The sequence below is a fragment of the Saccoglossus kowalevskii genome, chromosome 22 (assembly GCF_978046115.1).
Source record: "Saccoglossus kowalevskii chromosome 22, keSacKowa6.1, whole genome shotgun sequence".
In the NCBI taxonomy this organism is placed as follows: domain Eukaryota; kingdom Metazoa; phylum Hemichordata; class Enteropneusta; family Harrimaniidae; genus Saccoglossus; species Saccoglossus kowalevskii.
In genome coordinates this window covers 2,795,170-2,818,277 of record NC_140662.1, presented here as the reverse complement: position 1 = coordinate 2,818,277, position 23,108 = coordinate 2,795,170, and the positions used below count along the sequence as shown (strand labels likewise).

The 23,108-nt window shown below is 35.0% G+C and overlaps 1 protein-coding gene across 1 annotated transcript in view; it reads left to right on the top strand.

Moving 5' to 3' along the window:
* Positions 1–10,100: 10,100 nt before the first annotated feature.
* Positions 10,101–23,108, top strand: part of LOC102806598 (U5 small nuclear ribonucleoprotein 200 kDa helicase-like) — a 71,853-nt gene continuing 58,845 nt past the window's right edge. The window contains exons 1-7 of the mRNA XM_085496079.1: positions 10,101–10,191; positions 11,553–11,716; positions 12,444–12,615; positions 15,309–15,501; positions 19,740–19,798; positions 19,899–19,994; positions 22,179–22,331. Of these exons, the coding sequence (XP_085352205.1) occupies positions 10,147–10,191; positions 11,553–11,716; positions 12,444–12,615; positions 15,309–15,501; positions 19,740–19,798; positions 19,899–19,994; positions 22,179–22,331 (882 nt within the window). The 5' untranslated portion in view covers positions 10,101–10,146. The remainder of the gene's footprint in view (positions 10,192–11,552; positions 11,717–12,443; positions 12,616–15,308; positions 15,502–19,739; positions 19,799–19,898; positions 19,995–22,178; positions 22,332–23,108) is intronic.

Here is a 23,108-nt window from a genome sequence, read left to right as displayed (position 1 = left end):
AAAATGGCTATAATTATAGAATTTCCAAGTCTTAATTTCTATTGTGTAAATTTCCGTGTGCAATATACATAATTTCCACTCTTACAATTATCTTGTAGGTGAAATGCACAATTAAATAGTTGTTGGTCAATTCAAAGCTAATCTACCTAAAGACAGACAAAAAAAGAATGAGATCATGAAACTGAATAAATATTGATGAAGAAATTGGCGATAGCAGTAAGACAGATACATGGATATGTGTAGTTGTAGTCGGATGGTTGAGATGATATACTAGTATCACATGGATATGTGTAGTTTTAGTCGGATGGTTGAGATGATATACTAGTATCACATGGATGTGTGTAGTTGTAGTCGGATGGTTGAGATGATATACTAGTATCACATGGATGTGTGTAGTTTTAGTCGGATGGTTGAGATGATATACTGGTATCACATGGATGTGTGTAGTTTTAGTCGGATGGTTGAGATGATATACTAGTATCACATGGATGTGTGTAGTTTTAGTCGGATGGTTGAGATGATATACTGGTATCACATGGATATGTGTAGTTTTAGTCGGATGGTTGAGATGATATACTAGTATCACATGGATGTGTGTAGTTTTAGTCGGATGGTTGAGATGATATACTAGTATCACATGGATGTGTGTAGTTTTAGTCGGATGGTTGAGATGATATACTGGTATCACATGGATATGTGTAGTTTTAGTCGGATGGTTGAGATGATATACTAGTATCACATGGATGTGTGTAGTTTTAGTCGGATGGTTGAGATGATATACTAGTATCACATGGATGTGTGTAGTTTTAGTCGGATGGTTGAGATGATATACTGGTATCACATGGATATGTGTAGTTTTAGTCGGATGGTTGAGATGATATACTGGTATCACATGGATATGTGTAGTTTTAGTCGGATGGTTGAGATGATATACTAGTATCACATGGATATGTGTAGTTTTAGTCGGATGGTTGAGATGATATACTAGTATCACATGGATATGTGTAGTTTTAGTCGGATGGTTGAGATGATATACTAGTATCACATGGATATGTGTAGTTTTAGTCGGATGGTTGAGATGATATACTAGTATCACATGGATATGTGTAGTTTTAGTCGGATGGTTGAGATGATATACTAGTATCACATGGATGTGTGTAGTTTTAGTCGGATGGTTGAGATGATATACTAGTATCACATGGATGTGTGTAGTTTTAGTCGGATGGTTGAGATGATATACTGGTATCACATGGATATGTGTAGTTTTAGTCGGATGGTTGAGATGATATACTAGTATCATATGGATATGTATAGTTGTAGTCGGATGGTTGAGATGATATACTAGTATCACATGGATGTGTGTAGTTTTAGTCGGATGGTTGAGATGATATACTAGTATCACATGGATGTGTGTAGTTTTAGTCGGATGGTTGAGATGATATACTAGTATCACATGGATGTGTGTAGTTTTAGTCGGATGGTTGAGATGATATACTAGTATCACATGGATATGTATAGTTGTAGTCGGATGGTTGAGATGATATACTAGTATCACATGGATATGTATAGTTGTAGTCGGATGGTTGAGATGATATACTAGTATCACATGGATATGTATAGTTGTAGTCGGATGGTTGAGATGATATACTAGTATCATATGGATATGTGTAGTTTTAGTCGGATGGTTGAGATGATATACTAGTATCACATGGATGTGTGTAGTTTTAGTCGGATGGTTGAGATGATATACTAGTATCACATGGATGTGTGTAGTTTTAGTCGGATGGTTGAGATGATATACTAGTATCACATGGATATGTGTAGTTGTAGTCGGATGGTTGAGATGATATACTAGTATCATATGGATATGTGTAGTTTTAGTCGGATGGTTGAGATGATATACTAGTATCACATGGATGTGTGTAGTTTTAGTCGGATGGTTGAGATGATATACTAGTATCACATGGATATGTGTAGTTGTAGTCGGATGGTTGAGATGATATACTAGTATCACATGGATATGTGTAGTTGTAGACTAATGGTTGAGATGATATACTAGTATCACATGGATGTGTGTAGTTTTAGTCGGATGGTTGAGATGATATACTAGTATCACATGGATGTGTGTAGTTTTAGTCGGATGGTTGAGATGATATACTGGTATCACATGGATGTGTGTAGTTTTAGTCGGATGATTGAGATGATATACTAGTATCACATGGATGTGTGTAGTTTTAGTCGGATGATTGAGGTGATATACTAGTATCACATGGATATGTGTAGTTGTAGACTAATGGTTGAGATGATATACTAGTATCACATGGATATGTATAGTTGTAGTCGGATGGTTGGGGTGATATACTAGTATCACATGGATATGTGTAGTTTTAGTCGGATGGTTGGGTGATATACTAGTATCACATGGATATGTGTAGTTTTAGTCGGATGGTTGAGATGATATACTAGTATCACATGGATGTGTGTAGTTTTAGTCGGATGGTTGGGTGATATACTAGTATCACATGGATATGTGTAGTTTTAGTCGGATGGTTGAGATGATATACTAGTATCACATGGATATGTGTAGTTGTAGTTGGATGGTTGAGATGATATACTAGTATCACATGGATATGTGTAGTGTAGTCGGATGGTTGAGATGATATACTGGTATCACATGGATATGTGTAGTTTTAGTCGGATGGTTGAGATGATATACTAGTATCACATGGATATGTGTAGTTTTAGTCGGATGGTTGGGTGATATACTAGTATCACATGGATATGTGTAGTTTTAGTCGGATGGTTGAGATGATATACTAGTATCACATGGATATGTGTAGTTGTAGTTGGATGGTTGAGATGATATACTAGTATCACATGGATATGTGTAGTGTAGTCGGATGGTTGAGATGATATACTGGTATCACATGGATATGTGTAGTTGTAGTCGGATGGTTGAGATGATATACTAGTATCACATGGATATGTGTAGTTTTAGTCGGATGGTTGAGATGATATACTAGTATCACATGGATATGTGTAGTTTTAGTCGGATGGTTGAGATGATATACTAGTATCACATGGATGTGTGTAGTTTTAGTCGGATGGTTGAGATGATATACTAGTATCACATGGATGTGTGTAGTTTTAGTCGGATGGTTGAGATGATATACTGGTATCACATGGATATGTGTAGTTTTAGTCGGATGGTTGAGATGATATACTAGTATCATATGGATATGTATAGTTGTAGTCGGATGGTTGAGATGATATACTAGTATCACATGGATGTGTGTAGTTTTAGTCGGATGGTTGAGATGATATACTAGTATCACATGGATGTGTGTAGTTTTAGTCGGATGGTTGAGATGATATACTAGTATCACATGGATGTGTGTAGTTTTAGTCGGATGGTTGAGATGATATACTAGTATCACATGGATATGTATAGTTGTAGTCGGATGGTTGAGATGATATACTAGTATCACATGGATATGTATAGTTGTAGTCGGATGGTTGAGATGATATACTAGTATCACATGGATATGTATAGTTGTAGTCGGATGGTTGAGATGATATACTAGTATCATATGGATATGTGTAGTTTTAGTCGGATGGTTGAGATGATATACTAGTATCACATGGATGTGTGTAGTTTTAGTCGGATGGTTGAGATGATATACTAGTATCACATGGATGTGTGTAGTTTTAGTCGGATGGTTGAGATGATATACTAGTATCACATGGATATGTGTAGTTGTAGTCGGATGGTTGAGATGATATACTAGTATCATATGGATATGTGTAGTTTTAGTCGGATGGTTGAGATGATATACTAGTATCACATGGATGTGTGTAGTTTTAGTCGGATGGTTGAGATGATATACTAGTATCACATGGATATGTGTAGTTGTAGTCGGATGGTTGAGATGATATACTAGTATCACATGGATATGTGTAGTTGTAGACTAATGGTTGAGATGATATACTAGTATCACATGGATGTGTGTAGTTTTAGTCGGATGGTTGAGATGATATACTAGTATCACATGGATGTGTGTAGTTTTAGTCGGATGGTTGAGATGATATACTGGTATCACATGGATGTGTGTAGTTTTAGTCGGATGATTGAGATGATATACTAGTATCACATGGATGTGTGTAGTTTTAGTCGGATGATTGAGGTGATATACTAGTATCACATGGATATGTGTAGTTGTAGACTAATGGTTGAGATGATATACTAGTATCACATGGATATGTATAGTTGTAGTCGGATGGTTGGGGTGATATACTAGTATCACATGGATATGTGTAGTTTTAGTCGGATGGTTGGGTGATATACTAGTATCACATGGATATGTGTAGTTTTAGTCGGATGGTTGAGATGATATACTAGTATCACATGGATGTGTGTAGTTTTAGTCGGATGGTTGGGTGATATACTAGTATCACATGGATATGTGTAGTTTTAGTCGGATGGTTGAGATGATATACTAGTATCACATGGATATGTGTAGTTGTAGTTGGATGGTTGAGATGATATACTAGTATCACATGGATATGTGTAGTGTAGTCGGATGGTTGAGATGATATACTGGTATCACATGGATATGTGTAGTTTTAGTCGGATGGTTGAGATGATATACTAGTATCACATGGATATGTGTAGTTTTAGTCGGATGGTTGGGTGATATACTAGTATCACATGGATATGTGTAGTTTTAGTCGGATGGTTGAGATGATATACTAGTATCACATGGATATGTGTAGTTGTAGTTGGATGGTTGAGATGATATACTAGTATCACATGGATATGTGTAGTGTAGTCGGATGGTTGAGATGATATACTGGTATCACATGGATATGTGTAGTTGTAGTCGGATGGTTGAGATGATATACTAGTATCACATGGATATGTGTAGTGTAGTCAGATGGTTGAGATGATATACTAGTATCACATGGATATGTGTAGTTTTAGTCGGATGGTTGAGGTGATATACTAGTATCACATGGATATGTGTAGTTTTAGTCGGATGGTTGGGATGATATACTAGTATCACATGGATATGTGTAGTTTTAGTCGGATGGTTGGGATGATATACTAGTATCACATGGATATGTGTAGTTGTAGTCGGATGGTTGAGATGATATACTAGTATCACATGGATGTGTGTAGTTTTAGTCGGATGGTTGGGATGATATACTAGTATCACATGGATATGTGTAGTTGTAGTCGGATGGTTGAGATGATATACTAGTATCACATGGATATGTGTCGTTGTAGTTGGATGGTTGAGATGATATACTAGTATCACATGGATTTGTGTCGTTGTAGACTAATGGTTGAGGTGATATACTAGTATCACATGGATATGTGTAGTTGTAGACTAATGTTTGAGATGATATACTAGTATCACATGGATATGTGTAGTTGTAGTCGAATGGCTGAGGTGATATACTAGTAAAACATGGATATATGTAGTTATAGTCGGATATTTTGGCTTTTACACCTTAGTGAGTCTGTCACAGTGTTCACAAAGGTGCACGAGCTACTGCCTCTTAAGAGAAAAATAACATTGTGAATGCGTACTCTGAGGTTAGTATTAAAGCCAATCCGCGTACTAGTATTTTGCAGGGGCTTCTTGTCCATATTCTCTAAACCGTGGCGAATTTAAACATTAAACTCAATGGTTAGTTTACGCATCTTCTGAATGTGAACTCCAACACAGTTTTGGTTCACAGTCCATTCGGCAGTCAACTGCAAGTAAGTTATGTGACTATGAATTTCATTCAGCCGTAATGAACAAGCTAACTTCAAGTTGAAATCGCATTTAACGGTAGAAGTATGATAATTCTTAAAACATCTACATTTCTATGAAAGGCCTCAGTACTCTATATTGTTTTTTTATGTAATTGCTGTCTTTTCTGATATAGTAGTAAGTGCAATTTATATTTCATTAAATGAGTAAAACAAAGACGTGGAATTCATCATCTCAACTAAGTATAATAATTTGTCAAAATAGTAATAGAAAATAATATTTATTTGACATTTTCCAATTTCATTTAATATACTTATTAGGCAACAGAAAGACAGACAATATGCAGGGTTACATCCTTAAATAACGATTCACCGTGAATGAAAGGGGTTCACTGTCAAGTTGAAGCTACATGTATTGGAGAGGAATAGGTACATTCTGCGCTACGGAGTTCTTTTTTCGAATTATCTAAGCCCTCTTTTTAGTGACATGTAGAACTATGTATTCTTATGACAACACATTTCCATCAAAATTTTAATATCCATTAGTACAATGTACTCAAAATGGAGTTCTAATACCTTTCCTAATTTAAATAAGAAGTGGAGTTTAGAACACGTATTTAAACATGCCATCTTACATATTTCGACATAGATTTTGCAAATAAAACATTCGCTTGAATGGTATCATCACATTGGTGTCATTTGAAATAAAATTGCACTCGGAGAGCATTTATAAAGCGTTATTCGTGTACTGGAAAATGTCATTCTCTGTAATAGCACGGACTGTGACAAAACGTGAGACTGTGAGTTCTATATAAGTTTGTTGTTGCGTAAATAATTACATTTCAGCATTAAAACATGAAACTTACTGCTAATGTCCATTCAAATAATGGGTCAAGTAATTTTTTTAATCAATGAAGACGAATCATGTATATTTTATTTAATATATTGAGAGTATACTGTCACCCAGATTATTTGGAAATCTAAACACTGTTTTTCAAAGCTAAATTTAGGTAACACCGCAGTTCTCGTCAACCCACACATTTATAATTATAAGCGAACACTGTTTTATTTTAGAATTATTTTGCGAGCATCATTATTTATTGTCATCAGTACTCTGCCAGGACGTACATGACTCTATACGTATGTCCCTCTCCATGACCAACATCGACAAAGTATCGACAAATCTGATTGTTGAAAACATCACTACCGGTAAATTCAAGATTACCAACTGGAACTCGAAGGCCTCAAAACACATTCTGTACTCATGAATATAACGGCACACGGTGTTTTAATCAGTCGCATTATCGACTGTTACATCGCGAGTCATCGAATAGTAGCACCGCAAACCACGGCTTATTAAATAACCAAACACTCCCTTGCTCCCGGCCCTTGCTGCTTCGGCCCACAGTCCCTCTATCTGACTGTGTACGACCCGAGTCCACGTCGCGAGCTCAGTTTTTATTTACGAAATACGAAATATATTTATACTAATGGCCCCGGCATCGTTTACTTATAATGTACCACCATTGAACAATCAATACGTCACTTCCTGAGTCCTATTCGTGAGGTCGTATCTGTGAGGTCCTATTCGTGAGGTATATAGCGTGCGCATACATCAATTGAATTAGTCTGGTCCCCTGCCCCAATTTCAACGCTGAGGGCGGTTAAGAAAATATTTTCTTAACCGCCCTCAGCGTTGAAATTGGGGCAGGGGACCAGACTAGTGTTCGAATTTCATGTAAATAAACAATGTATTTTACACGCGTTGTATACGTCGCTGTGAGTCCCATATCGAACAGGGCGCGGCACTACGACTGTCGCCCTTTAGTTGGGACCACGACAGAACCAGAACTTAAACTGGGCGAAAACGATACACAGTTTATGTTGAAGTTAAAAGTTCCTCCACAGATCTGTGCATTGGCAAACATGCCGTACAACTGCGGTACTCAACTGACGGAATGACTTTCGTTGACATCGGCCATGGCTGACTCGTGAGCTGCACACTACAACCTCGTTTGTGATGTTGCTTGCTGGTCGTGGATAGACTGAGTTTTGGTTACCGGTTAAATGTTGCTCATTTGGCGGTGGTAATCTTTATTTGGAACTGAGTAACGCCACAACGTCGCAAGCAGAAACATCCTGGTATCTCGATGTTGATGGTTGCGGCTCCATAGTGATCGCTGATTTTACTGCGGGTCAAGGCTGCGGGTTAATTCTTCCGAGAGCCCTTCAAGATTTATAAAATTCAGTTTCCAGGTGGTAAACATACATTACGTTCTCTCAATCCTAGTATTCTATGTGATGTACATCTAACATGCCAAAAATGATGGTGAACGATTTGAACCTGACAAAAATAGCAGACGGAAATGTGTTTACAAAATACAAATAGTGATTACTTGAAATAGATACCAGGAAGGGGAGGGGGTAAAAGAAAAGTTATATAACATTTTATTATTCAATAATTTATTAAAATACATAAGTTTGTCCAACTCCCTGTGATACAACACCTCAGACTTAGCTCACTGTACTCGGCTTGAGTGTGGGCACAAAGTTACTATTTGAATTTTTGATATCTTTTTTCATTAATGAGAAAGTTGACTCCAAAGTTAGAGAAACTGTTCACCAGGAATGGCTTTTTAACTCTTCTGTGATTTTTTTGGGGGGCTTGGCTGATTTTGTTCATACTTGACAGGCAGGTCGTACCATCACTAATTGGAAAAACAATCCTGACCCACCGCTATCATGGTAACAGCCAAAATCTGCTTTTTGAATACTTTCGTCCCAAATTTATTACCTCCTACCAGTCTTGTAATAGCAGTGTTCAAATGATCATGCCTTTTATTCTGGGTACGTTGCCCACTGGTAAGAGATCACCGGCGCCGACATTGTTACACTGTCAACGTAATTCCAACGCAACTTTGAATAAAATGTAAGTGCTGCCTCCAATCTAGAAAATACTATCGCAAAACGGTTGGAAATACTAGTGATACATCAAACGGCTGAATACGTCCTAGCAATGAAATGAAGTGACTTCTAAAGACTGAATGTTATTTTGCGAACCTCGTATAAGGTGCCCGGTTTTATTTATAAACCGACGTTAGCTTCACGTTCATGTCCTACGATGGTAACAGCCGAAAACATATTGCTTGTTTTTTACCGGCTTGTTTTCATTGGCAACCGAAGTATTTTTATTTTGTAAACAAATTTTCGTCTGCTATTTTTATCCAGTTCAAATCGTTCAGCAACATTTTTGGCATATTAGGTGTACATCACATGGGATACTAGGATTGAGAGAACTTGATGTATGTTGACTGAGTTTTATCATAGTACGAAGTACCAGGAGGTTTCTGCTGGCGACGTTGCAGCGTTACCCAGTTCCAAATAAAGATTACCAACGCCAAATGAGCAACATTTTAACTGGTAATCAAGATTCATTTAATCCATGGTTAACAAGCAACATCACAAGCGAAGTTGCAGCATGCAGTACTAGTAAGACATCCCGTCAGTGGAGTACCGCAGTAGCACGGCATGTTTGCCATCAGCATTGTATTCAAACGAATCACGTGGTGTGCCGTTGTTGTTCAAACCCGGGATTCGATCAATAGGAGAGTTTCAGTAAAAAAACACATTGCAAATCATGCAAATTCAACATTTTCAAACCAATATACTAAATAAACAGAAATTACCAGAGATGCAAAAGAAGGATGGATATTACTTTTCACTATACACATCTCTGTTGATACTATCCCTCACATATTCTACTCCCAATTACTCCTGCGTCAAATGGACTAGCCTCTTTTCATGTTGAAATTCAGAGTAAAATCATGTGACAGGCTGTTAAATTGGCTGTTGCACACTCTTTCGCCGGTCTGGAAAATGTGTTTAATTAGCTCTCATTCAAGCAACAATGCAGATTTCCCAGTGGGAGTGAAACTATTCGACTCTGCCATTAAAAAAATAGGGGTGTTTTCAGCAAAAAACGAATAACCCTGGAATGCACACAACATACTGAATTTCGGAACAAATTGTGCATTACTTACAGCAGCAGAATACCACAGAAATATCAGACGAAACATGAAAACACTATATATTGTATTTCAGCCTGAACCCTCTATATTGCAATTCAAGGAATTAACCCCATATGTGCATCCATTTCCCACCTTGGTATCACCCACCCCTGAAAACAAACTCTTAATACCACGCTGAAGCGTTTGGTAATAACTTCTTAAATCTTTAATTCACATAAATTATCTGATGTCTGCCATGTAAGATTTGAAAGCGGAAGAGTATAAAAACAAAAAAAATCCTAGTATGTGTATGAGGGCGCTGTTTTACTCCAACGTTCATGTGACGAACCGTTCGCCATTTTGCTCGGTCAGTACATCATGGCGGATGCTACTGCGAGATCGTTGCAGTATGAATATAAAGCGGTAAGTATTTTCCTCCGATATATTGTATTATTTTTGAATTTGCATATTTGTAAACAGATCCGATTATCTCTGTTGCGTGTAAATACCCCTGGAATTAATAAGCAAGCATGTTTGTCTCCCGATGCCTGCATGGCTCAAAGCATCATTTTGAAACGCATGGACTTGTAACAAAAGCAACAACACAGACCATGAACCTCTCTCGTTTCGATTCACTACTTCTGTGGAGCTCTATATCAGTCATATATATATAATCCTAAAATGTAATCTTGTTGATTGGTTCAATTTCAAGAGAGCTGCCTAAAAACAAAAAAGTTTAACGTAGTACATCACTACATGTATGACTGGTATGACTTTTAATTTGTCAACATGATCGGCGTGCCGTGTTGGGCACAATATAATACAAATTTAGACATAAATACAAGCTTCTAATCCCATTCCCGTATTCTAACAAGTACTGTAAAACGCATCTTTTTAGCTAGCGTGACATTTTAGCTAATTTAGCTAACTTGTATTTTTGCTAATTCAAGATGTCGCTAATACAGTACGAAATGTATATTCTCACACTGAGATTATTGGCATTTTAGCTAAATTAAGATTTTGTTAATTCGTGTATTGAGTAAATTCGCTAAAATGGCATGTAGCTATTTCAATGTGTTTTACTAGACACATGACCCTGCTTTCCATATGCAATCAGTTGTACTGATTTAACATAACAGTGCAGTGGTTTATGAAACCAGTGTTCACCTTGTAGGATATCTAGAAAGAGTTCCTTTAAAGTCCCTAACTCCGAACATTAAAACTCTAACCTTATCACCCCAGCCCTCCAATGTCATTGTAAATGCCCTTCCCAGTAACTTGTCTTGAAGAGGGGCATATACAACTTAAAAGAAAATAAATTAAGGACATTCACAAAAATAAAGCCTCTTTATACTATTCGATCAATGTTTGCGTTCTAAAATTAAAACAAATAATATCTATAAGACTAAGTAATCATAATCTAGCATTAAAATTAAATTGAAAATAAGTTCCATTTTTACATGCATTGCCTTAATTATCATCCTAATTATTAAATAGGAAATTCTCAATTGGAATAGGAGATGATTTTCATATGTTTGAGTACATTTATGGAGATCATTTCTCTTTTTCATCATGTTTTTTTTTTATTGTCTTCGTGCATACTTTGCAGTATCCTTGTAATAACCTCATATTATATAAAATTATAACTGGGGTTGAAGGCTATGGTTGGAATTAGAGTTATGGTTGAGAGGGCTCTAAGGAACTCTTACCAGATATCTTTACATGCTGTTTTAAGTAAGAACTGTAAGTGCTTTTCTAATCATTGTTCGAACATATTTTTTCAGAACTCTAATCTCGTCTTACAAGCGGATAGATCATTGATTGATCGGCGCCCTCGCGATGAAGCCACAGGTGAGGTTATGTCCCTTACAGGACACATTGAAGGAACAAGAATGGGAGACAAGGCAAAGAGAACCAAGCCTGCCATGATTGAAGAAAAGAGAGTTAAGTAAGTTAGCAGTACAATGTTGTATTATGGGTACCAGTATATGTTCATGTCTTGCAATTAAAACATTGCTCTGCAATTGCCTGAATTGCACTAGTGGTCGAATGACTCACCCATCAATGTCACAGATTTGCTTAATGTTAATTCATGTATGTCATCATTTGAATACTGACTTTCAAACAGTAAACATCACAGCATGTTGAAAATCACACTGCCTCTTGGAAGTCGGTCTTTTATATAGAATAGAAACATTACTGGTAGTACATGTAGTTGGGAAATTATGTAAAGAAATGTATAGTGGTAAAATTTGGAAATTTAAAGACTCGTCAAAAACAATTTAAAAATAAACTTTTCTGTTAAAAAAATTGCTGTACTAAAAATACAAAAATCTGCAGAATCTCTTAGAATCAGTCATGTGTGCATGAATGAAGTTGGCTTCTTGCTTTATTTGAAATTTCTGGCAAATCCACAGAGGGGCTGTAACATGCAACACTGAATGCAAATGTTTGCACAGTGTAAATGCTGTCTATAATCTCATTAAATAATAATCCTATTATAATAATAATGTTGTCATGAGAATACCGCAAAATATGCACTCAGGCAGTACAGGTCATGTCAACCCCTGCTATGCATTGTTCTATGCGATCACTGTACTGTCTTGCATAGTGCATACTTTGTGCTATTTTCATTTTAACCTCATAATATTTACATATTGACTATTGGTTGCTAGGCGACAGAAAAGAGATGATGCTCGTCATGATATGTTGAAATTTAAAGGAGCAACATTATTATCAGAAGGCATAGAAGATATGGTCAGTATTTATTACAAACCTAAGACGCCACAGACTCGTAGTACATATGAAGCACTACTAAGTTTTATACAGGCTGCTCTTGGAGATCAGGTAAATTTATTTTCTTGGTTTGAAATCTTGTTATTGTCTTTTATTGTTAGGAAAATATCATGAGTAGACGTATAGTAGTGAAATATCATGAGTAGACGTATAGTAGTGAAATATCATGAGTACACGTATAGTAGTGAAATATCATGAGTAGACGTATAGTAGTGAAATATCATGAGTAGACGTATAGTAGTGAAATATCATGAGTACACATATAGTAGTGAAATATCATGAGTATACGTATAGTAGTGAAATATCATGAGTACACATATAGTAGTGAAATATCATGAGTATACGTATAGTAGTGAAATATCATGAGTACACATATAGTAGTGAAATATCATGAGTATACGTATAGTAGTGAAATATCATGAGTACACATATAGTAGTGAAATATCATGAGTATACGTATAGTAGTGAAATATCATGAGTATACGTATAGTAGTGAAATATCATGAGTATACGTATAGTAGTGAAATATCATGAGTATACGTATAGTAGTGAAATATCATGAGTATACGTATAGTAGTGAAATATCATGAGTATACGTATAGTAGTGAAATATCATGAGTATACGTATAGTAGTGAAATATCATGAGTAGACGTATAGTAGTGAAATATCATGAGTATACGTATAGTAGTGAAATATCATGAGTATACGTATAGTAGTGAAATATCATGAGTATACGTATAGTAGTGAAATATCTCTGACCTGGCAAAACATACTGTAAATTTACTTGCAATTTATTTTTGCTGTTTTGACTGAAAGGATGAATCAGTCAAAATATTTGTTTCTCTATATTTCACATACTGAATCAGTAAAAAAATGTAATGTTATTCAGTACTTGCAATTGATGCCTCTATGAAGTTTAGCCTTGCAACAATGTGTTCCTCTTGTAGTGTGTTACAATTATAAGGTGAGAGAAAGTGACATTTTCAGGACATAGTAATACTGATAGGCATCTTTATATAGAAACAGTTTTATGAATGACTTGCATTGTGTCAATAAAAAGGGTTTTCAGATGGCAGAAGTCAACGTGTAGTAATTGTCATAATACACCATGTTGGATGGTGGGTCCCATGCAATATATACACCGCTTTGTTTACATACAAAATTAAACATACACAACCATTGTGCATTATTGGCACTATTCCTCTGTGTGTCTTGTGTACAATCCTTTGAAACATTAAAGAGTATATTACATGTATCTTTTTTTTTAATTTTTTTTTATTGTTGTTGATAAAACAATAGAAGTAGAGTGTTCCATAAAGTGATCTAAGCTATCATAAAGATGATTTGAATGTATATGAAATCAGATGACAATTTGTTTAACGCATTCCTTTCTGGACTTTGTTTTTACTCATTGATTTTGGTATCTCTGTAGCAGCTTTCAATAGATGATGTGTGGTCACTGATTTACCAATCTCAACACACGTACTTTAAATGTTACCATATTTATCCGGGTAAGCGCCCATGCCCCGGCAAATTCCACCCCCTCCAAATTTTGATATAATAAATAGATTGAGGCATACGCCCAGGGGTCTTTTTCCACACTTGTAATAACAAAAAAACAAAAAACTATTTTTGTTGTTGTTGTACAGTTGACTTCCTAAGAAATGATTCAAGCAAATCTTACAGAGAGCCGCGAAGCAAGTGTTGCACATGTTTGGCTTTAGCGTCATTGACAATGAAAACATTGTAGCAATCCGTAGCAATCAGGAGAGTGGTTGAAATCATGTTGTTTTGGATCTATAAAATACATGTATTCAGTAGCAGCTTGCAAATCCATAATTTGGGCCAGCAATTTCGCAATGTCATCTTGGGATTTCACATCGAAAACTGGCAACTTTTTTACCATCTTTCATCCCAGCCATTGCGTTTCTCTATTGAAACTTATTTTTCCTATTTCAAGCCCACTGTGATATCCATATAGTGAGACATTCCAATCTCCGGAACTTTCTGAATAGTAACTTTCACCATGATTGATGAGCGTGTAAGTCTGGTAAGAAAGCAATGTTGAGTTGACCCCTACGATGAAACACTAGTAGTGATGTCATTCTTATCCAATCAGTAAAGTGAATGCTTAAAGATGATTGCCACACGGTAAACAAAAGCATCGTGTGCCATTGTAGCAGAGTTGTTTGCCGAGATCCCATTTTTCTTGTCTCTTTATTCTGATTAGACGTGAATTAAAAGTGCCAAGCTGACAGACAGCGAAATCCGTGCATTAAATGTGCTAATTCTAAATTGTGTCGGATGACATCGACAAACTTCAAGACGAAGCTGTAATGATTTTGTTGTTGAGGGTTTTGACTTTCACAAAGATGGCAATGAATGTACTGAGAAGTTGTTTTTTTTCACACAACTATGAACTTTCGTAATTTTACTGCATAAATCTTGTATGGCTGTTCAACCAGTATTTGTCAAAACCAGAAATAATTTTACGCAGTTTAACTCCTGACATTTTAATTCATTTTGAGTTCATGCATGCTTGTCTTCCTAATTCAAATGGTTCCTTACTGTTGATTTTTATTATTTATGGTTTTCCATGTTCAGGACCCTGGGTGCTTACCCGGATAAATACGGTAGATGTCTGCAAAGAAGATTCTTACATTTCTAGAGGATGGGGTTAAACCATTATAAAATATAGATGCATGTACCTTGCTTAATTAATAATTCTCATTGTATATTTCAGCCACGTGACATATTATGCGGTGCCGCTGATGAAGTTCTCGCATCTTTGAAAAATGAACATACTAAAATGAAAGATAAAAAGAGAGAACTAGAGTTGTTGTTAGGTCCGCTTGCGGATGAAAGATTTGCATTGTTGGTGAACCTGGGAAAGAAAATTACTGACTATGGAGTAGATATTGAACAAAAAAATATTGGTGAGAATTCTAATATATGGTCATCCATAAATGCTGCTGTGTTACCAGTACTTTAATATAAAATTATCACTCTAGGATACTTGCAAATTGGTTCCTGTTTTTTTCTGAAATTTATTTTTTGTTAAAAAGTGATAAGTCCAATTGCTTTGATACAAATGTATTACATATATAGGTACTACATGTGGACCTCTCTCAGATTTGTTCAGTTCATGATGATATCTTCAATTTTTTTGGTAAAAAACTGATATTTTCGACTTCTTGTTAAAAACCGTGAGTCTGATTGCTTTGATATTACATATATATGTACATTGTACTACATGTGGACCTCTTTCAGATTTGCTCATTTTGTGGAGATATCTTTAAATCTCTAATTTTGGTGAATATTTTTGTAATTTTTGGTAAAAAGTGATATTTTCGCCTTTTTTTAAAAAAAACTGCAAGTCTGATTGCTTTGATACTATACATATATGTACCTCAGGTAAAGCTCTCTCAGATTTGTTCATTTCGTGATGGTATCTTCAGATTTGTTCATTTCGTGATGGTATCTTCAGATTTGTTCATTTCGTGATGGTATCTTCAGATTTGTTCATTTCGTGATGGTATCTTCAGATTTGTTCATTTTGTAATGGTATCTTCAGATTTGTTCATTTCGTGATGGTATCTTCAGATTTGTTCATTTTGTGATGGTATCTTCAGATTTGTTCATTTCGTGATGGTATCTTCAGATTTGTTCATTTTGTAATGGTATCTTCAGATTTGTTCATTCCATAATGATATCTTCAGATTTGTTCATTTCGTGATGGTATCTTCAGATTTGTTCATTTCGTGATGGTATCTTCAGATTTGTTCATTTCGTGATGGTATCTTCAGATTTGTTCATTTCGTGATGGTATCTTCAGATTTGTTCATTTCGTGATGGTATCTTCAGATTTGTTCATTTCGTGATGATATCTTCAGATTTGTTCATTTCGTGATGGTATCTTCAGATTTGTTCATTTCGTGATGGTATCTTCAGATTTGTTCATTTTGTGATGATATCTTCAGATTTGTTCATTTCGTGATGGTATCTTCAGATTTGTTCATTTTGTGATGGTATCTTCAGATTTGTTCATTTCGTGATGGTATCTTCAGATTTGTTCATTTTGTGATGGTATCTTCAGATTTGTTCATTTCGTGATGGTATCTTCAGATTTGTTCATTTTGTAATGGTATCTTCAGATTTGTTCATTTCGTGATGGTATCTTCAGATTTGTTCATTTTGTAATGGTATCTTCAGATTTGTTCATTTCGAGATGTTATCTTCAGATTTGTTCATTTCGTGATGGTCTCTTCAGATTTGTTCATTTTGTAATGGTATCTTCAGATTTGTTCATTTCGTGATGGTATCTTCAGATTTGTTCATTTCGTGATGGTATCTTCAGATTTGTTCATTTCGTGATGATATCTTCAGATTTGTTCATTTCGTGATGGTATCTTCAGATTTGTTCATTTCGTGATGGTATCTTCAGATTTGTTCATTTCGTGATGATATCTTCAGATTTGTTCATTCCATGATGGTATCTTCAGATTTGTTCATTTCGTGATGGTATCTTCAGATTTGTTCATTTCATGATGGTATCTTCAGATTTGTTCATTTCATGATGGTATCTTCAGATTTGTTCATTTCGTGATGGTATCTTCAGATTTGTTCATTTTGTGATGGTATCTTCAGATTTGTTCATTTCGTGATGGTATCTTCAGATTTGTTCATTTTGTGATGGTATCTTCAGATTTGTTCATTTCGTGATGGTATCTTCAGATTTGTTCATTTTGTAATGGTATCTTCAGATTTGTTCATTTCGTGATGGTATCTTCAGATTTGTTCATTTTGTAATGGTATCTTCAGATTTGTTCATTTCGTGATGGTATCTTCAGATTTGTTCATTTCGTGATGGTATCTTCAGATTTGTTCATTTTGTAATGGTATCTTCAGATTTGTTCATTTCGTGATGATATCTTCAGATTTGTTCATTTCGTGATGGTATCTTCAGATTTGTTCATTTCGTGATGGTATCTTCAGATTTGTTCATTTCGTGATGGTATCTTCAGATTTGTTCATTTCGTGATGGTATCTTCAGATTTGTTCATTTCGTGATGGTATCTTCAGATTTGTTCATTTCGTGATGATATCTTCAGATTTGTTCATTCCATGATGGTATCTTCAGATTTGTTCATTTCGTGATGATATCTTCAGATTTGTTCATTCCATGATATCTTCAGATTTGTTCATTTCGTGATGGTATCTTCAGATTTGTTCATTTTGTAATGGTATCTTCAGATTTGTTCATTCCATGATGATATCTTCAGATTTGTTCATTTCGTGATGGTATCTTCAGATTTGTTCATTTCGTGATGGTATCTTCAGATTTGTTCATTTCGTGATGGTATCTTCAGATTTGTTCATTCCATGATGATATCTTCAGATTTGTTCATTTCGTGATGGTATCTTCAGATTTGTTCATTTCGTGATGGTATCTTCAGATTTGTTCATTTTGTAATGGTATCTTCAGATTTGTTCATTTCGTGATGATATCTTCAGATTTGTTCATTTCGTGATGGTATCTTCAGATTTGTTCATTTCGTGATGGTATCTTCAGATTTGTTCATTTCGTGATGATATCTTCAGATTTGTTCATTCCATGATGGTATCTTCAGATTTGTTCATTTCATGATGATATCTTCAGATTTGTTCATTCCATGATATCTTCAGATTTGTTCATTTCGTGATGGTATCTTCAGATTTGTTCATTTTGTAATGGTATCTTCAGATTTGTTCATTCCATGATGATATCTTCAGATTTGTTCATTTCGTGATGATATCTTCAGATTTGTTCATTCCATGATATCTTCAGATTTGTTCATTTCGTGATGGTATCTTCAGATTTGTTCATTCCATGATGATATCTTCAGATTTGTTCATTTCGTGATGGTATCTTCAGATTTGTTCATTTCGTGATGGTATCTTCAGATTTGTTCATTTCGTGATGATATCTTCAGATTTGTTCATTTCGTGATGGTATCTTCAGATTTGTTCATTTTGTGATGGTATCTTCAGATTTGTTCATTTCGTGATGGTATCTTCAGATTTGTTCATTTTGTGATGGTATCTTCAGATTTGTTCATTTCGTGATGGTATCTTCAGATTTGTTCATTTCGTAATGGTATCTTCAGATTTGTTCATTTCGTGATGGTATCTTCAGATTTGTTCATTTCGTGATGGTATCTTCAGATTTGTTCATTTCGTGATGGTATCTTCAGATTTGTTCATTTCGTGATGGTATCTTCAGATTTGTTCATTTCGTGATGGTATCTTCAGATTTGTTCATTTTGTAATGGTATCTTCAGATTTGTTCATTTCGAGATGTTATCTTCAGATTTGTTCATTTCGTGATGGTATCTTCAGATTTGTTCATTTTGTAATGGTATCTTCAGATTTGTTCATTTCGTGATGGTATCTTCAGATTTGTTCGTTTCGTGATGGTATCTTCAGATTTGTTCATTTCGTGATGGTATCTTCAGATTTGTTCATTTTGTAATGGTATCTTCAGATTTGTTCATTTCGTGATGGTATCTTCAGATTTGTTCATTTCGTGTTGGTATCTTCAGATTTGTTCATTTCGTGATGGTATCTTCAGATTTGTTCATTTTGTGATGGTATCTTCAGATTTGTTCATTTCGTGATGGTATCTTCAGATTTGTTCATTTTGTGATGGTATCTTCAGATTTGTTCATTTCATGATGGTATCTTCAGATTTGTTCATTTCGTGATGATATCTTCAGATTTGTTCATTTCGTGATGATATCTTCAAATTTGGGAATTTTATCAATCACTATGAAATGTCAGTCAAGTTCAGTTTTGGTGTAACTAGCAAGAGCAATTTTTAAGATATAGGGTAATATTTGACTAAACTAAAACATTCAATAAACGTAGAAATAAGTGGATAAAATGAAGTTATTTATACTGCTGATATTGCGAACCAGATGTTAGTAATATCATGGACCTACCAATGTAACTAATATGCTCTCCAAACGCTGTCACATATTGTAAACTTTACTAGGAGTATACATAAAAAAAAGTGAAAGTTACACTCTGTATCAAATGAATTTTGCAATGACTCTGAGCACTTATAGGTGTGACATTACTGAGATTAAAGTTTCAATTTCTAATTTGACTTGAGTTTCCTTTTTTTTTTTTACAGATGAAGCCGTTGATCAGAAGATTGGTGTCAACTTACAATTTGAGGAATCTGACAATGATGTAAGCTTTCATTATGACAACAGATCGTGAGATTTCCACATTTTACAATCTGGCTTTATTTGTTTGTACCGAGTTTCATTTTGTTTGTCTTGTTTTAAAGGATGATGAAGATGTGTTTGGTGAGGAGCATGAAGAAGAGGAAGAAGAAGAAGAGGAGGGTGTAGAAGCTGGATTTGATGCAACATTACAAGCCAATGTAAGATGCATCTTTTTTTTAATTGCGTTTTCAAGTGTTGCCTGCTTTTCAACCTTTAAGTGTTTGTGCTGATGCTGCATTATCACAAAAATTACAATAAGTTGTAATAGGCTAAGTAAGATGGTTTTTCCCCAATGTTTATACATTTCTGTAATAGGTTTTTAGCATCGCTGTCGACTTTGTCGAGCGGAGCTTATCATATGAGTGATTGTCCGCCGTCGTCGTCCGTGTCAATGTTTTACTTTTTCGACTTCTTCTTGAAAACTACAAGCCTGAATGCTTTGATTCTTGGTGTATATGTACCTTGGGTAGACCTCTCTCAGATTTGTTCATTTCATGATGATATCTTTAATTCTCTAATTTTGATGAATATTTTTGTAATTTTTGGTAAAAAGTGATATTTTCGACTTCTTGTTGAAAACCGCAAGTCCAATTGCTTTGATATATTATACATATAGGTACTACATGTGGACCTCTATCAGATTTGTTCATTTTTACCTTGCCCGTACCATCAAAGATGGAAGGGAAAGGTATATTAAGGGAAAAATTTTGTCCGGCGTTGTCGTTAATAATTGTTATTGTGTGCATGATAACTTTACTAATTCTATTCCAAACTTCATCAAACTTTGTCACCTTGTTCATCAGTATAAAGTCTTCCCTGAGTTTGAACAACAGATGTCCTGTATGAAAATATCATGCAAAAATTGAGAAAAACTGATAAAATATTTTGACTGTTTCTACTTGACTGATCACTGGTGATACACATCAAAGGTCACTGATCTCAGTGGAAATATGCATTCAGATTGTTGTATGTGTTCAATGAAGCAAATGATTTATCTTGTAATAATATCCTTGGTAATGTATCTCAGAATCCCTTACTGGGTTTCAAAACCAACTCATGGAGAGATTGCACAGTCTGATACACATTTGCAAACCTACCAATAAATCTTTACAGAAAACAAGATGTCAGAAAATCAATATAAGCACTCCTATGAACTGGGTGCCAAACTTTGATCAAGATCTGGAGCTAATAGAAAATCTGTTTAGTTCAAAGTTATCAAATCAAAAACATGCATTACGTAAAAAATACATAAAAAGCAAAACATTTCATCCACATTTTAAAAAGAAAATTGTTCTAAAATATATGTATTCTGTATTTGACAAACAGTTCATTCGACAAATGAAAACTCACAGGAGTATGTTTCAGCTATTAGAACAAAATGATAGAGTTTTTATAATACTAGTTTAAAAACTCACTTCAAACAAAGATTGCAGTGTTTGAAGATGTAGGTTCTCAGGAGGCAACAGCACTGTTGACTTCTCCCTCCACTGGACACCAACTAACTATTTAAGTTGATTTGCATACAAAGCAGAGCTTGCAACATGATAGCTATTCATAAAGGGTGTTTTTTTTTTTTACTTTTCATATAATACAGTAGTCACACAATGAGGCAGTTCATATTTGTCTCAGTGAATCATTAATTTTTGACAGACACTTGTACAAAATACTTGGACAAAAGCCAGCTAAGATTTTCTGTTATCTTGCATGTTTTATGAATCTATTCACGTCTAAATGCAGCACTTTTTTTTTGCAATGAGGCATTTGTTTTTATACTAAAATATCTGAATTACTTTGAATAAAGCTGGAAATTATGTCCCTTAAAAATAATTAAACAAATAAGGCACCAATGTTTTTGTAAGATATTTACATCTTTAAAGGACATTCGGTAGACTGATTTCCCACTGTTAGTTCAACCCCAAAACTTTTTTTGTATTCAAAATTAATTATGACAATGTATATTTATATTGAAACAAACTATGTTAAAGGGAATTATATTATATAACAAAGGGCAAGGTCACCAGAGTTCAACTATGTTCTAATGATATCTTCTGTTCTTTAATTGCCATGTGCATTGCTAACAGCCGACATACTGCTTGTTAACTTTATTAATGAACTATAAACAATTACAATTTGTACAAGTTTCATTTGAAGTTTTATTATACATGTAACGACTATAAAATGGCTTTTTGTACGTGTAGTTTTGCATGGCTTAACATGGCCTTGCGTGGCTTTAAGTGTCTTTGCCTTTCTTTAAATGGCTTTGCATTGCTTTACATATGTCTTTGTCTGCTATTCGTAAATGTGTCTGCTACTTATATTTATCATTTTTTTTTCACATTCAGTTGATAGGTGGGGATGACAGTTTTACCGAAAAGAAGAAGTCACTCCATCCCCGAGATATTGATGCATTTTGGTTGCAGAGACAGTTGCGAAAATTTTATGATGATCCAAATGTATCACAAACAAAAGGTTGTGAGGTTTTAGACATTCTAAAGGTCAGTGAGTATTTTTACATGAATGTCCCATTCAATTCTATTCCAATAACTTGATTCATTTTACTATTTTTTCTGGCTTGGCTACAAAATTTTTGTATCAGCTATTTATCAGAATAATGTGAACAATAGTTTGCAGCATCAAGAGTTGTATTATACATCAATTAGTTTTTCCTTTTATAGTTCAGTTAGAGGTCGGTTTATAGATCAGATCATAGATCTGTTGGTGCCCCCTTCTACATGCAGGGATCTCGCCACACTGGTCGGCGGTGGTCGGCCCCGACCGGCACTCAAAATTAACGACCACCACAGAAATGCTTCCGACCAGGACAATTGTCCAATTGTTATTATAATTATGTACCAACCGACACGCATCCTTTCAGTCATGGATTATAATTTGTAAACAATAGACCTAGTCGCACGATACGTAGCGGCTAGTCAATTTTGTGAAATTAGCACCTCTTTGTTTGTAAGTAAATACTTTCTGCGAAAGTGTCTCCAACTGTGTCAGTCTTTAGATTGAAAGGTAAAATTCTTTCAAAATCAATTTCACCTTGATATAACGTGGTCAAAGCGGAGTTCACGATCTGACAGTTTACGCTACTCAAGAAAAAAATCAACGTGTTTATTGCCTGATTTGGTAAAATACATTTAAACTGTTATCATCGCAATTCATGTAAAAACTCTTCTTTCAAGACCTATTTTACCTTTTAAAAATTGCTAATCACCTCTTTCGATCACCATCATGCAGTTTTCAACTGAAATCGATGTCCACACGTC